This window comes from Fusarium venenatum (genome assembly GCF_020744135.1).
Source record: "Fusarium venenatum strain MPI-CAGE-CH-0201 chromosome Unknown EDB82scaffold_3, whole genome shotgun sequence".
Classification (NCBI taxonomy): domain Eukaryota; kingdom Fungi; phylum Ascomycota; class Sordariomycetes; order Hypocreales; family Nectriaceae; genus Fusarium; species Fusarium venenatum.
The window spans coordinates 4784478-4799129 of NW_027072131.1; the positions used below are offsets into that span (position 1 = coordinate 4784478).

The 14652-nt window shown below is 48.9% G+C and overlaps 5 protein-coding genes across 5 annotated transcripts; 2 read left to right on the top strand and 3 right to left on the bottom strand.

Annotated features, from left to right (window-relative positions):
- Positions 1-4: 4 nt before the first annotated feature.
- Positions 5-1931, bottom strand: EDB82DRAFT_249730 (permease for cytosine/purines, uracil, thiamine, allantoin-domain-containing protein). Its single transcript, XM_065607313.1, has 3 exons — positions 1476-1931; positions 1246-1413; positions 5-1193 (listed from the first exon to the last, which is right to left on the bottom strand). Exons 1-3 carry the CDS (start codon positions 1718-1720, stop codon positions 98-100), a joined length of 1509 nt encoding a protein of 502 aa, XP_065464072.1. The 5' UTR covers positions 1721-1931; the 3' UTR covers positions 5-97.
- Positions 1932-2496: 565 nt separating this feature from the next.
- EDB82DRAFT_249728 (helicase C-terminal domain-containing protein) lies at positions 2497-5365 on the bottom strand. The gene is made up of 4 exons (XM_065607312.1): positions 5135-5365; positions 4592-5050; positions 3838-4542; positions 2497-3789 (listed from the first exon to the last, which is right to left on the bottom strand). The coding sequence occupies exons 1-4, from the start codon at positions 5297-5299 to the stop codon at positions 2521-2523; spliced, it is 2598 nt and encodes an 865-aa protein (XP_065464073.1). The 5' UTR covers positions 5300-5365; the 3' UTR covers positions 2497-2520.
- A 151-nt stretch (positions 5366-5516) lies between these two features.
- EDB82DRAFT_507502 (60S ribosomal protein uL15) lies at positions 5517-6644 on the top strand. The gene is made up of 3 exons (XM_025727996.2): positions 5517-5660; positions 5881-6079; positions 6154-6644. Exons 1-3 carry the CDS (start codon positions 5629-5631, stop codon positions 6370-6372), a joined length of 450 nt encoding a protein of 149 aa, XP_025582408.1. The 5' UTR covers positions 5517-5628; the 3' UTR covers positions 6373-6644.
- Positions 6611-8541, bottom strand: EDB82DRAFT_539022 (kinase-like domain-containing protein). Its single transcript, XM_025727997.2, has 2 exons — positions 8023-8541; positions 6611-7961 (listed from the first exon to the last, which is right to left on the bottom strand). Exons 1-2 carry the CDS (start codon positions 8381-8383, stop codon positions 6838-6840), a joined length of 1485 nt encoding a protein of 494 aa, XP_025582409.1. The 5' UTR covers positions 8384-8541; the 3' UTR covers positions 6611-6837.
- A 419-nt stretch (positions 8542-8960) lies between these two features.
- Positions 8961-12777, top strand: EDB82DRAFT_558941 (non-SMC mitotic condensation complex subunit 1; the record flags this gene model as incomplete). Its single annotated transcript, XM_025727998.1, has 4 exons — positions 8961-9780; positions 9833-10098; positions 10145-12556; positions 12607-12777. The coding sequence occupies 4 exons, from the start codon at positions 8961-8963 to the stop codon at positions 12775-12777; spliced, it is 3669 nt and encodes a 1222-aa protein (XP_025582410.1).
- Between the last annotated feature and the right edge of the window lie 1875 nt (positions 12778-14652).

A 14652-nucleotide genomic window follows, 5' to 3' on the forward strand; every position in this document is an offset into this window, starting at 1 on the left:
TTTAGTGATACTCTCGAAATGTCGAGTGCAAGATCTATTAGACAATCAAATCTCATTAACTTTTACCCCTAGCGTTGAAGCCACTTTAACAACTATATCATCGTCCAGAAAGACGCTTCTCGAGGTATCTAAAAGGCACGTAAAACGCCGAACTCATAACAAAGGCAATCTCAAAACCGATATCACCAGTCGTCTTGGCAATTGGTCCCGTCCACCAAGCCTGCGCCATGCACGGCACGACCAGCGCATAGCAAATAATCCCGGCAGCGATAGCTGCAATACCCAGAGGCAGCTCAGAAGCAACGTTCCAGATAGCGTGGTCGTAAGAATCGTAGCGACCCTTGCGGAAGACAAGATGCTCAACCATAACAATTCCGATGAAAGAGGCGGACCAGTATCCAATCAAGGCGACAAAGTTCTCGAGGTTGACAAAGAAATCGCGCTGGGCTCGGAGAGCAGTTGGGATGACGATGACTGTGACTACCACGGCAAAGGCATAGCGGGGGATCTTGATAAGACCAGGGATGAGAGTCTGGAAGTTGAGCGTGATGGCGTACATTGTACCGCCAGTGTTACCCAACAGAGTAAGAGACAGAATCACAACCACGAACTTGCCAAAGCCACCGGCACTTGAAAGCATAGCTGCAAGAACACCTCCCACGGCCGTCTCACCGTACGCAGCCGACCACTCAGGAACGTTAGGCAAAGCTCCAGCAATAGCGGCACCGAGCGTCATGAGAAGAATGGTAGGTGTGACAAGACCAAGGTAGGAGTAGGCAAAGACTCGCCATGAGGGAACCTTGGGGTCAAAGTAGGTGGTGAGATCACTCGCGATAGCAGCCCAAGGAATCATATAGCTGGCGACGATCATGCCAAAGCTGAGAACAGCCGATGCGGTCGCTGGCGCCGCAGGAGCTGCCTGCTTGGAGAGCTGCGAACCGCCGCATCCTGTGGCAATGGTGATTGCGATGATGGCGGGGATGAAGGCGTAGGTTTCGTAGTAATGTAGGACTTTGAAACCGCAGAAAGAGATGAAGAGAGATAGAATGCCAATGATGACAATGCCGACATCAGGGCTCAAGTGGCCGCTTGATACGGCGGAGAGACACTGGCCACCGACAACAAAGATGATAACCATGAAACCTGTGAGGGTGGCAAGGTTAAGCAAGACAGGAATAGAAACGAGATAGCGACTGTAGTATGTTAGTTTAGTTGATTATTCTTTTGTCAGTCGTGATATCTTACCCAAAACTATATCGTGCTTGAATCATCTGCCTCATTCCCGTCTTTGGTCCAAAAGTGGCAAGATAAGCTGGTCCAATAGTAGAAAAGAGGCAAAAGAAGAGGATGATAAGCGCAGAGTCTCTCAGGCTCAAACCATACACCAAAGGACCTAACATTCCAAAAGTGATGCTATTCTCATTGTAAACAATCTCCTCTCTTTTTTGAGTTGTGGGTGTGAAATAATTACTTACCCGAGAATATTAGAATTAATGGACGCCCAAATGGTGAAAATGTTGTAGAAACGTGTTACGGTACGCTCTTCAACAGGAATAGGCTGGATACCCTTCTCTTCAACTCTTCCCATACGAAGAGCCTTGTGGAATAGGGCTGCGGCCTTGAGACTTTCCACGTCGCTGTGGTCGTGATCATGGTCGTCGTTGTCAACGGCCGGGGGCATAGTCCGGACCGGGACGGTCTTGGACGTTGTACCAGTCATGTTGTTTGACGTTGACAACTCTTGAAGACACCTAGGAGGCGGAACAAGAAAGACAAGAGGCGAGAAGAGACTCTTTTATGAGAGGAGACAGAAGTAGATGAGTGAGTCTTATAGAAAGACTCATAGAATTGAATCAGGCGAGTCGTCGAAATCGGTCACCCCGGTCCCGGTCCCGGTGGTGCTCGGTTCCGCTAATTTTTTTCACTTGTAGTCAAATCAGTATCAGTCGGTCACTATCAGTTAACGTTAGTTAGCTTCTCGCTTCCGTTGAACCAACGAGAATAGGAATATAGTGGTTTCAATTCGCCAATCGCAGTTGAAGCTAGTCTTTGTTTGTTCATCTTTTTTGCGGGATAAATATCGCCCCTCCATTGTGTGTATTTTTCCTCGGGAAACTAATCTGTCTCTGACTGACAAGAAAGATGGATATGCCTGATGTTTCCGTTGCTAGCCTTGTAGTAGTACATGTACGGATGTTATTGTCTTGTGTATCATGTTGTGCGATGTTTGTGTATTGTGGTTGTTGTTCTCATTGTAGTCTCTTCACCTTGTCGTATCGAATGTTCGACACACGTTCTCCCTTCTTCCAAGAGGCTGTCGATCTCATCAAAGTACAATCTGTGTGGCGGAAAAGCCTAAAACTGCCACCTGCGGTTCCATTCGCCTCTTCATCCACCGTTTCTGTAACCGCCAAGAAGGGTCTCGACCTCCACACAAGAGACAGCTCCCATCTTGGACAAGCTCAAGCATAATCTCGAACTGTCTCGTGACTGTCACATCCAGATAGAACAAGCCACACATTAACTCTGACTCTTCTTTCCTCGGAAAAATCCTCCGACAGCGCCCATCAACCCTCCAAGACCCTTCTCGTGACTATCTCCCACTAAACCGCCTCTGATCCACCCCGGTAGTTTGCCCCGGATCCTCTCCGTGCCATACCGTCGATCCACGAGCACTATCGCCGCATAGTCGCCTCGGTGCCGGATTGCACGGCCGATACTCTGGTTGACGGCCCGCATGCAAGCGTTTTCGTAAAAGTCCCGTGCCGTCTGTTTCGCTTTGCTCACGGCTTGTTCCTGAGTTGTGCCCTGTGCTACGAGGTTGTTTCGTGTTGTCGTTTCGATGTATTCAATCTTGGCTTTCCAGTCTGGTGATGCGATATTGGGATAGGGTAGACCAATGACCAGTACACAGCGACCAAGACGGTCGGAGAAGTTGATGCCTTCAGACATCTTGCCGCCAACGACGCTGAGAAGAAGAGCGCCTTTTCCATTACTCTTTTCGCCTTGGATGGCGTCAGAGTACTCTTGTAGGACTTCTTCGCTTGATGCGCCTCTCGTTTCTTTAAACAATGCTTTGCGCGTTCCTAATCGGTCCCAGACTGACTGTGTACTTGTGCCTTGGCTCTTTTGCCAAACAGAAACTACCTCATCAAGGTATCCATAACTGGGGAAGAAAATAACAACGCCGTCCGGAACTAAAGAACAGAGGTTCAATACTGCGAGACCCAACTGAGTTATCATTTCTGTGTCGCCTCGCTTCTGAAAACTGAACTCAAAGGGTGGTGCGCCAGGTCGTGATGATGCTAACGTCCAAACACACAAGTTCTCTGGTGGAATGACATGGCCACAGCTCAGAGTTGTGACTTTATCTGGCTCCAGCGAGGGGAACAGGTGGTCTTTGTAATCGTCAAACGGTGACATTGTACCTCCAGCAAGGATAACTGCTCTAGCGCTCGACGCAATGGACGAGAATGCATGAGTCGGCGATAGAAGCAAATAAGAAAGTTGTATATCGGAAGTGGGACCTTTGATCTTTTGGTAGAAGATCCGACCTTCAGAACTGAGGTTTGTGAGGGCGATGAGAAACGATACCAAAGAGTGCAGCACTGGTGTGCTTGATCTGGGTGTTTTTGCACCAGATTCTTCACTCTCGACGTGGGATATATAACTCTCGATTTTGAAGGCGAGCTTCGATTCTTGGATATACTGTATCAGCTCAAACATGTTGATCTGATCAATACCCTTGGGCCGCGTCAAATCATTAGGATCCACGATGCCATGTTCTTGCTGTCCGAATGTCAGTAATTGTTACACTGGAGGGGGAAGTAAAATGACCTTGAACTTGAGTGCGCCGTCCATCCATTCGCTAAGACCATCAATGACTCTTCCTACTCTTCCAACGTTGACCCGATTGACGCCCTTCAATTTTTTGCCAAACCGCTTGACATATACGCCCAACATTCCACGACCTCTTCGTAAGTCGCTCAGCTTTATTTCAGCTGCATGTACGTTGGCCACTGCATCCATAATGTTATGCGCTTCATCAACGATGACAACGCTGCCTTCCAATTTGACCCCAAGAGCATCTCTTGCACTTTTCTGCAATAAGAGAGGGTAAGGAAGTGTGATGATCTCAGCACCTGGTAGGGCAGTTCGTGATGCATAGTAAGGGCAAACAGCAAGCGACTTGCCCAGCTGATGGAGGTCTTCGATGTCGGGTAACGTAGCCAAAGCTGAGTCACGAAATTGGTGAGTTTGCGAAACAAGATCCTCCTTGGGGACAAAGGGACATTTTTGGCCGGATTTTGGTTGCTGAAGCTCTGAGCAGCGGTCATTGATAGCTTGAACGGAACCTAATCGTGAGACTGAAGGGTTGATGCATAGTCTTTGCCGAGAAGATAGTGGCAGAAGTTTGACTGCTTCGGTTTTCGTCTCTTCCTGCTTGGCAAGCGATGTCGGTAATGACGGTGGAAATGAAGGACGACGAAGTTCGGTGATGAATTGCGAAAGTTGAGAATGTGTTCTTGACGTGTAATAGATCTATTTCTGTTACTATACGGCATTTACAACTTATCACAAGCGTTCGCACCTTGATCGGTTCCTCTACGAGGTCGTCTTCCTCCTCGGGCTTCCTAGCCCCTCCCAGACCAATACTCGCGAGGACTTCTCTCGCCTCCTTACTCAACCCTGACAGCGAATCTTGAGGGGTATCATGTCGATCATCAGGGTCATCGAGTAACCACTCGGCATCCTCATCTTCTACTACACGTGACCTACCACCACTAAGTAGCGAATCCTCAACGCGACGGCGTTTGCGAGCGCGCTCTTCTTGGGCTTTTTCTTTGAGACGGAGGGTTTCTAGACGCCTTTCTCGCTCCTCCCAGCGAGTGACAAGCTCTTCACGCTTGCGACGAAGGAGTTGCTCAACGAGCCAGGATGGTTCTTCTTTGTATGCTTCTGCGGATTCTTGAATTGAGGCTTCGAATTGATTGGATTTGTAATTTCGCAACCACGTTAATGAAGCACAAATGAGTGAAAGCGACTTGCCCTGTTGCTGTCAGTGAGTTGCTCTTCTTCATGATACACCAGCAATACTTAATGGAAAAACATAGGTTTTGGTGAGATTACTTACTGTACCAGTTGGGCTCTCCAAGATGCCAACTTGACCATTACCACTTTCCAAGACATTATAAACAGCCTTCATGAACTGCTCTTGGACATCATAAGGTGTGTAGGGATGGTGAAAGTCCAGCTTTTCCATTTCACTCGTAATATCTTCCATGTCTTTTTTCGCCATCTTGATGAGATTATTGAGTTTGCTGAATGATCTCTTGGTACCGCGTTTGTGACCGCGTCTTAATGCATGAACTTACCCTTGACCTCTAATGGCTGGTGGACCCCTCACCGAGCTTCACCACGGTCAAACCACGAGGTCACCTGACACTGACATTCCCCCCACTCTCAAATGGAAGGTACTCAGACCCGCTCTTTCCGCACATTTTCTTTAGGGTTGTCTGCCCTTGCTAGGATCGAAAAAAGTGCCAGGCTTTATCGAACATCACCACCCATTTCCAGCCTTCGACCTGTGAACACCGGAAAAGTCGACAATCACCCACAGCCGTCGCCATGCCTACCCGTTTGTCGAAGACCCGCAAGCAGTATGTCCTCATCCCCCTCGCCGTCGACGAGGTTGGTCGTTGAGAGAGACCGCGTCCGTTTCTACTGTATTCTCGCTGTTGTGAGAATCAGTTGAGATAGACCGCTGGAGCTCACAATAATCGCCCTTTGTCGGCGGCTGCTCTTCCACGACGAATCCCGACGAAATCGATTCGACGTATAAAATATTGGAACATTTGATGGACTGACTTGTGATTTCAGCCGCGGCCACGTTTCCGCCGGTAAGGGACGTGTCGGAAAGCACCGCAAGCATCCCGGTGGTCGTGGTCTTGCTGGTGGTCAGCACCACCACCGTACCAACATGGACAAGTACCATCCCGGTTACTTCGGTAAGGTTGGTATGCGATACTTCCACAAGCAGCAAGCCCACTTCTGGAAGCCCATCATCAACCTCGACAAGGTATATACAATCCTGCGCGACCCGTCTGAATCGGTCGCAAATTTTTTCTTCGGACTCTAACTAACTCCCTCTAGCTCTGGTCTCTCGTTCCCCAGGAGACCCGTGACGCCTACGTCAAGGGTGAGAAGAAGGACACCGTCCCCGTCCTCGACCTCCTCCCTCTTGGTTACTCCAAGGTCCTCGGAAAGGGCCGTCTCCCTGAGATCCCTCTGGTCGTCCGCGCCCGCTGGGTCAGCCGCCTTGCTGAGGAGAAGATCAAGCAGGCCGGTGGTGTCGTTGAGCTCGTCGCTTAAGCGAAGCATCGCAACTGTTCTGTAAATGCTTGAGGAGTCGGTTGGGCTTGTATGGGAAATTCTACAAACGGAAAACAAAACCTCTCCAACCCCGGTGAAGAACAAAGCCTGCGGGCACTGGAGAAGAAAAGGTCTCCCTGCGCTCGGGAAAGATGGGCCAGGGACCTAGGTCGGTCGGCTTCGGGCATTGCATCAGGGACTCTTGCACGGAGTTAACGAAATAAAAATCGATTTTCGCCCATGATTAAATGATATTATTTTTTAAGTTCAAATGTGACCGACAACTCGTGACTGTCACTCTATCGATGTCATCCATGCATTGTATCGTAGCTAAAGATGGTTGATCCACGGGTATCGCTGTCATGTTGGCCTATATATCTACCAAGCCAACTGCTAATTAACCATACTCAACCCCAACGCCTATCCATGCATGCTATTATTACATCAGTTATACATTTGTTCCAATCAGTACTCCGCTGCCAATTCCTCGTTGTATGCCCTTTGTTCAGCCTCCAATTCGCCAAGCTGAAGAAACTCATGTTCTAGTGCTTCAGCAGCTGTAATTCTCCTGCTAGGGTCCAGCTCCATGCACCACTCGAGAAAGCCAATAGCCATCTTCTCGTCTGGTGTCAAAGGCTTGTCCTCTCCTCGACATGTGCTCCACATGATGATCTTCTCCATCGAGAAGCCTCCCTGACCGACAGTAGGGATGCTCGTTTCAAAGACACATCCATGGAGTAGACCTGCAGCCTTCATGCGCTTGGAGCCAAAGATGGTTGCTATCTCAATCATGGCTTCAACGTCATCTGCTGAGTTGAAGAAGGGGAATCTCTTGGACAGAATTGTGAGGAGGATAACACCTGCGGACCAGATGTCGATGGCTGTGCTTTGCTCCGTACATTTGAAGAGTACTTCAGGAGCACGGAAACCTCGAGTACCTGCACGGTTGGCGCGACGGGATGAACGTGTGTCGGACTTGGGATAACCAGTTTGGGGCGTGGCAGCATTCTGGGCCCATACTGAGTTTGCTTGACGATGCTTGCGGACCTCTCGGCTTTCATGGCAGAGGCAAGGCTTGGCGTCAGAGCCTTCTCTTTCAGCAAGACCAAAGTCAACAAGAACTCCTCGCTGGGTACCTTGGTCGTAAAGGAAGTTCGTAGGCTTAATATCTCGGTGAAGGATCTTGTGGTCGTGCACACTCTTCAGAGCAGTGAAGAGTTCACGCAGATAGATAGAGATTTCGGGGACAGTCAAGTCGCGAAAGTACGTTCGGAAATCTCCGTGTCGGAAGTATGGGAGAATAGCAACGACTTGGTCTGTTTCTCGAAAGGCGGTGATCAGAGGGCAAACAGAGGGACATTGACGAAGATCGTGAAGAAGTTCCAGCTCATTCAAAATGCGCGACGGACTTGATGTGACGTAAATCTTCTTGATGGCGACGTATCGTGCCTTGCGACGAGGACGTCGAACAGGGCTTTCAGTTGAACTTGGAGGCGGTGTCCACTTTGACGAGTCTTCTTCGTAATCCCAGCTGTTATCGTAGTGATCGTACATTATATCCTCTGCCTTGTAAACAGTCGAGAAGGTTCCTGTAAGTGATCGTTAGTATCAATTAGGAGCATTGTAGGACAAGGGTAAGAGTCTGTATACCTTCACCGATACGTTTAATCAAGCGGTACCGATTTCGAAAGCCAGGGAAGTCACTTTGCAGTTTATCCATGTCTGCTTGAACACTGCGGTCCACGGTTTCTTCTTCAGATTCCTCCTCTTCTGGCTCCTCATCTTCGTCCTCTTGGGGTTCAGGTTCAGGTTCAGGCTGTTGTTGAGGAGGATGCCGTTGTTGCATGTGACGATTTTGGTACTGCTGAAACTCTCGAACGCCCTCGTCATCTTCCATTGGCGCAGCCTCTTCGGTGCGTTCCTCCTCCGCCATCATCTCCGTATCCTCCGTCCTCAAATCCTCATGAATGTCGAAACTCTCTTCCACATGTTGCTGAACCGCTGTTGTCATGGTCTCGTAGATTGAAAGGAATTTACTTCAAGTGTTCTTACAGTCAATCGAAACAAGTGGAAGGTCAATGAAACAATGAAAGAAAGTAGACCCTATGATAGGTTGTTTGGAACAGCAAACTGTAGACAAGATTTTAAAGGTGTAATCGAGTTTTGGAGGGGCTGCGACAAGACAAGATCAGAGACAAAGACTCGAATTTAGGTGTGATTACAGGGGTTTGGTAGGCCCAACGCGCTGGCTCTAGCGGGCACATGGCGGGGAAGGGTCCTGACTGGTCGCGACAAACAAAACAAAAACAAACGTTGCCCAGGGTTTGACCATCCCCTCCAAGCAAATACCCTCCACCGACTCCATAGCATCAAGTGCGGGCTACCATCGTCAACAACAACAATACCGACGGATCCGGTATTCAACGGTGCACGCTTGGTCGCAGATTCGGTCGATATATATTGAAGAACCACTGACACTACGATACCTTTATGATACCCCTCTGATTAGGCCCTTTACGTTTCACCGTTTCTCTTCTTTTCTTCATTGTCGCTCGCTTCTTTGCGACGACTCCTTCGAATCGCCAGCCATGGATACTGTTGACTTCGATCTCAACGATGCTCTGAAGCACTACATAGACCCGGCTAGCATAGCTACGCCCGAGGCTGACAGCGCTCTCTTCGACTGCGAAAACGACCCCGATGCCCTCACTCTACCGCTGGTCAACTCGGTCCTGAACCCAATTGTCGATGCAGTCGCCGATAACCCAGATGCAATCATGCGCGCCTCCCACATGGATTCGTTGCAGTTCCTTCTCAAGTTAGCCCCCATTTCCCTTCACACATCCCCTGATACACCGACCTCGTTGGGACAACATTCTGAGCTAGAAAATCCCAGATACACCGCACACCTCCCTACCCACGCCCTCAGCAAGATCTTCGACCTGATCATGAGTGGCTTAAGTGCAGAGGCCGACTCTGTTCACTCCGATATCGACTCCCCCGACGAGCAGGACTCGATTGCCCATCACAAGAGACTCCTCGAAATATACGGTTTCCTCCTGCAATGGACGATCGCTGCAGTCGAGACAAAGGCTGCCGAGAAGACGCCAACAGCGCCAGCTGCCAGAGGTCGAGGAAAGCCCAAAAAGGGCTCTGCCAAGGACAAAGATGCAGCTTGGGATTCGGCTACACAGCTGCAGGCGGCTTTAGAGGTTATGTGCAAGGTCCTCAAGCTCAAGCTCTCCAAGATCTTCTTGACGACAAGTGAGAGAGATACTTTCATTGGTCTCCTTACCCGACCGGTTTACATGGTTTTGGAGAGTGAGCAACGAGTCAAGACCACAGCGATCAGAATGCACTGCTTCAAGGTCCTCTGCATTGCTGTGAAGCACCATGGCCACGCATACGGTATGTATTGCGAGTTGTCAATAACGGAATCCAAAAGACTCACAAACGATAGCGGCGCAAATCAACATCATTCAAAACTTGACATATTACGAACACTTGTCAGAACCCATGGCCGAGTTTTTACACATTTTGGCCGAGACATACGACTATCCTCAGCTGGCTGATGAAGTGCTGCGCGAGATTAGCAACAAGGAGTTCAACTCCAACGATAACCGAGGTCCTAAGTCAGTTTCTTCCTTTATCGCTAAGATATCCGAGCTGGCTCCTCGGTTGGTGATTAAGCAGATGACCATGCTTGCGAAGCAACTTGACAGCGAGGTAAGTTGCCAAAATTGTGCTCCGAAATTATGACTGACAAATGTAGTCATACACTCTCCGATGTGCATTGATTGAGGTTTGCGGAAACATGGTTGCCCATCTCAGCAAGCAAGATGAGCGCAGCGAAAACCACAAGTCCCAGCTCAACGCCTTTTTCGACGTGTTGGAAGAGCGATTCCTGGATATCAACCCCTATTGTCGATCCAGAACAATGCAAGTATATATACGACTTTGCGATCTTGCTCAAAAGTTTCCTAAGCGACGACAAAAGGCAGCTGAACTTGCATGCAGAAGTTTGGAGGATAAGAGCAGCAATGTCAGGCGTAACGCCATCAAACTGCTGGGTGCATTCATCAAGACCCATCCCTTCACAGTCATGCATGGTGCACAGCTTTCTCGAAAGGAATGGCAAGCTCGTTTGGACAAGGTACAAGAGGAACTGGATGCTTTGAGACCTCCCCCTGGTGTCCCTGGCTTCGGTAGCGACCAAGCGAATACAACGGTCGATAACGAGCTTCTGGACGAGGCCACGCAGCTTGGCTCTCCTCAGAAGCCTACACAGATGACCGAAGAGGATAAGGCGGCTGCCATCCAGAAGGCCCAGGAGGAGGCTGCCACTGGTGAGGCCATGGAGAAACTCACACTGACCAGGAGGTACTACAACGAAGCGCTGAAGTTCATCGAAGTCATTGATGAGGCCACTACCATTATTTGTCAACTCCTCGGTTCGAGGAACAAGAGCGAAGTCATTGAGGCCATTGACTTTTTCGAAGTTGGCGACGCCTACAACATTGAGCAGAACAAGGTTGGTATCCGACGTATGCTTCGTCTCATCTGGACCAAGGGCAACAGCGACGAAGGCAAGGGTGTCCAAACACATCTGATCGAATGCTACAAGCGACTCTTCTTCGAGGCCCCTGACTCTTTCAGCCCCAATGACGCAGCCAACTATATTGCGCGAAACATGATCAGTCTGACCTTTGGCGCCACGCCAGCGGAGCTCACTTCTCTTGAGCAGCTTCTGGCGACAATGATGAAGGGCGGCATGATTCCCGAGGTTGTTATCAACAAATTGTGGCAGGTTTACGGTGTCCAGAAGCGTGAGATCTCTCGTACTCAACGACGAGGTGCCATCATTGTTCTGGGAATGCTCGCCACAGCGAACCCGGAAATCGTCGTTGGCGAGATGGAGACTATGCTCCGAACTGGTCTTGGTGCATACGGACGTAGCGATCTGCAACTGGCCAAGTTCACTTGCATTGCGTTGAGGCGAATCAACCCTACTGGACGACAAGCAAAGGACTCGACCGTTAAGTTCTCACGACTTCCGAACGACCATGCAGTGTCAGTGAGACTGGCTGCTATCACCGAGGTCCAGTCGGACAGCAAGGAGTGGTATGGTGTAGCTGAGCAAGCCATCAGTGCTATCTATGCTGTCTCCAAACATCCCGACACTCTCTGCTCAGATCTGATTCGGCGAAAGTCAAAACAGGTGTTTGGGCAGTCTCGTTCGCCGCCGTCTTCACAGCCCAACTCGCGACCCGGATCTAGTGACGAGACAAAGTCTGTGCAAATGGAAGATCAAATTCAGTCTCAGCTTCAGTCCCAGTCTCAAGGCGACAAGTCCAGGAAACGCGACAACGCTATCGCTCTTTCACAGCTTCTTTTCATTGTCGGTCACGTCGCCATTAAGCAGATTGTTCACCTTGAGTTGTGCGAACTTGACTTTAAGCGCAGAAAGCAGGAGAAGGAGAAGCAAGCACCCACCAAGAACGATAAGGACAAGGAGGATGCAGACGAGTTGGACCTCATCGGAGGAACAACCGAAGACGACTTTACAGAAGCTATGGCGCATATTCGTGAGCGAGAACTTTTGTACGGCCCCAGTTCACTGCTGGCTGTCTTTGGCCCGCTGGTGTCTGAGATCTGCGCCAACAATACGACATACGCCGACAAGGGACTTCAAGCCGCTGCGACATTGTGTCTCGCCAAGCTCATGTGCGTATCTGCAGAATACTGTGAGACCAACCTGCCCCTGCTCATCACCATTATGGAGCGATCGCCCAACGCGACAGTCCGAAGCAACGCTGTCATTGCCCTTGGAGATATGGCTGTTTGCTTTAACCACCTCATTGACGAGAACACCGACTTCTTGTACCGTCGACTGGCGGATGACGACGCGTCAGTCAAGCGAACATGTCTCATGACGTTGACGTTCCTGATTCTTGCTGGACAGGTCAAGGTCAAGGGTCAACTCGGTGAGATGGCCAAGTGTCTTGAGGATGAAGATCGCAGAATCGCAGATCTTGCGAGAATGTTCTTCACTGAGCTCAGCACCAAGGATAACGCTGTGTACAACCACTTTGTTGATATGTTCAGTCTACTCAGTGCTGGAGGCAACATGGAAGAGGAGAGTTTCCGTAGAATCATCAAGTTCCTACTCGGATTTGTCGAGAAGGTATGTTGCAAATATTCAATCGAAAAAACGGTAACTAACGCGCCAACCAGGACAAGCACGCCAAACAACTGGCAGACAAGCTCGCTGCTCGACTCGGCAGATGCGAGACGGAGCGACAATGGAACGACGTTGCGTATGCTCTGGGTATCCTGCAGCACAAGAACGAGGAGATCACCAAGCTGGTGTCGGAGGGTTACAGAGTTGTTCATTCGTCGGCATGAGTGTGAAATGTTTTGATATTGATGTGGGGATTGGCTACAATGATGGTATGAGTGATGCTATATGGGGTGTAACGAAGGATGTATATAGACGGTTGGTTTTTGGTGGGAGGTCATTTATTGTCTTTTTTGCGATTGATACCAGTGTTTTGAAGAATTTTGGTATTTTCACTTTGTGTTGCCTCCACTTTTAGCGATGAATTTTATTGATGAGATGTTGAAGTGAGAGTTGTAGCTATTTTGAGTGGGTTGATACTGTCATTTGGTGTTTCACCACATTTTGTCAAATTCTCCGATACGTACAAACACAAGACCGCAGATTCCGTAATGAGAGGCAAAAGTATTGTACACCGATTAAAAGAACCGGAAGGTATCGTGGGCGCGTGACTCAATTGTACACGATACATCAAACTGCTGATATTGTTGCAGTCCCGAATTGATCTAGGGTAACTTGGACACGCCACCAACTGAGACCACTCTTAGTCGTGTGTCTTGGGAGCCCCACACAAGGTGTTTTAGTGATAGCCTCGGCCAAGAATCTCCGTCATGGATTGAACAAAGGAGAGTACAAAGAGTTGATTAACGAGGGCTTGAGTTGATGATAGCTAGCTACGATGAATAGTTGATATATGGTACTGTTTGAGTCTGGAAATCCACTTCATCCGCGCATACAAAAGTATCAGTATCAATATCAGCTTCAACTACCTTCAAGACTGATGAATGAATGATGTGACAGAACTGACAGGAGCTGATCTGGACTGGGGTTTGCAGCTGCAGCGCTCACTCCAGGTACAAAAAGGGCGGGTCTTCCCACCTTTGTTAGGTTCCTTTTTTTGTCACGGCAGTTGTCAAGCCATCATAGGACGAAACGAAAAGACACCTGGTATCATTTCATATACCCGATTGGTTCTTTATTTTATGGTATGGTTTTTGTATCTCCCTTGTTAAAGTATTAAAGCTGATGAATCTATAGAAACTACGTTACTCTACTATTTTGTTATCAGCAACTTGGTTGATAACAGCTCTTTGTCTTGATCAGTCTTCTTGGCTGACACAATTCTGTACACACATATTCCCCGCGTTTTGGTGTGACAACACACATACTTTTGACCCCTCCTGTCGCAACATTTTAAGAGAGTCGTATTCTTTATTGGAGCTCTCTTGCAAAGAAAACAGACCAGCAAGCAAACAAGCAAGCAAGTATTGGATTTGAATAGTGGACTTTGTTTGATCTATTTCTTTCTTCTTTTCTTTAACAAGTCATAATTAAGGAAAAGGGATAGTTTAAGCAAGAGTTACTATCAATTCAGTGTAAGCTGCAATCTCGAGCCTGTCTTTCCTATCCATCCATTGCTTTGCATCTGTTTTCCCCAAAGCTTGGACCAAACGATCGCGATCGCGACTCCAGAACCCCACTCCACGCCACCTACAGCAAAGGAACGCGCCGGGATTACGTTCTAGCGCTCTCCGTCCTTGACAGAAAGGAAGCAAGCGGCTCCACGTGATCGCTATCCGTAGTGGTTGCAAGCAGTTTACTACAAGGAGAGCCCGCTGGCCCGCGCTATAGTGACCTGCCCAGAGCTGAGCTTTGCCAGTTTAGTGCGTCACCTTTGTCACTCTTGCGCAAGCTTCTATTCCATTTTCCTTTGAACCATCAAAGAAGCACCCAAACCAAACCTCAACAAAGCATAAAAGGCGTCAATAATCGAACCTCGTTCTATTCTTGCACCAAACATTTCATCCCGAACTATTTTGAGACACTCATCCATTGTCCATTGACGACTCCGCCACGCGATTCTTGACCTGGTGCACTTACTTTACTTTCGCTTTGTCGCGACGCTTGATGGTGAGGCCATGAAGACGTCGCTACATCCGCAT

Excerpts from the sequence above, each read along its gene's own strand:
- EDB82DRAFT_539022 (XM_025727997.2), bottom strand. The coding sequence starts at position 8,383 with ATGACAACAGCGGTTCAGCAACATGTGGAAGAGAGTTTCGACATTCAT. Across the intron at positions 7,962-8,022 it reads GATTAAACGTATCGGTGAAG|GAACCTTCTCGACTGTTTAC; the intron begins GTATACAGACTC and ends GATCACTTACAG.
- EDB82DRAFT_249730 (XM_065607313.1), bottom strand. The coding sequence starts at position 1,720 with ATGACTGGTACAACGTCCAAGACCGTCCCGGTCCGGACTATGCCCCCG. Across the intron at positions 1,414-1,475 it reads ATTAATTCTAATATTCTCGG|CATCACTTTTGGAATGTTAG; the intron begins GTAAGTAATTAT and ends CAATGAGAATAG. Across the intron at positions 1,194-1,245 it reads CAAGCACGATATAGTTTTGG|TCGCTATCTCGTTTCTATTC; the intron begins GTAAGATATCAC and ends AACATACTACAG.
- EDB82DRAFT_507502 (XM_025727996.2), top strand. The coding sequence starts at position 5,629 with ATGCCTACCCGTTTGTCGAAGACCCGCAAGCA. Across the intron at positions 5,661-5,880 it reads TTGTCGAAGACCCGCAAGCA|CCGCGGCCACGTTTCCGCCG; the intron begins GTATGTCCTCAT and ends TTGTGATTTCAG. Across the intron at positions 6,080-6,153 it reads CCATCATCAACCTCGACAAG|CTCTGGTCTCTCGTTCCCCA; the intron begins GTATATACAATC and ends AACTCCCTCTAG.
- EDB82DRAFT_249728 (XM_065607312.1), bottom strand. The coding sequence starts at position 5,299 with ATGGCGAAAAAAGACATGGAAGATATTACGAGTGAAATGGAAAAGCTG. Across the intron at positions 5,051-5,134 it reads TGGAGAGCCCAACTGGTACA|GGCAAGTCGCTTTCACTCAT; the intron begins GTAAGTAATCTC and ends TGACAGCAACAG. Across the intron at positions 3,790-3,837 it reads ACGGCGCACTCAAGTTCAAG|CAAGAACATGGCATCGTGGA; the intron begins GTCATTTTACTT and ends ACATTCGGACAG.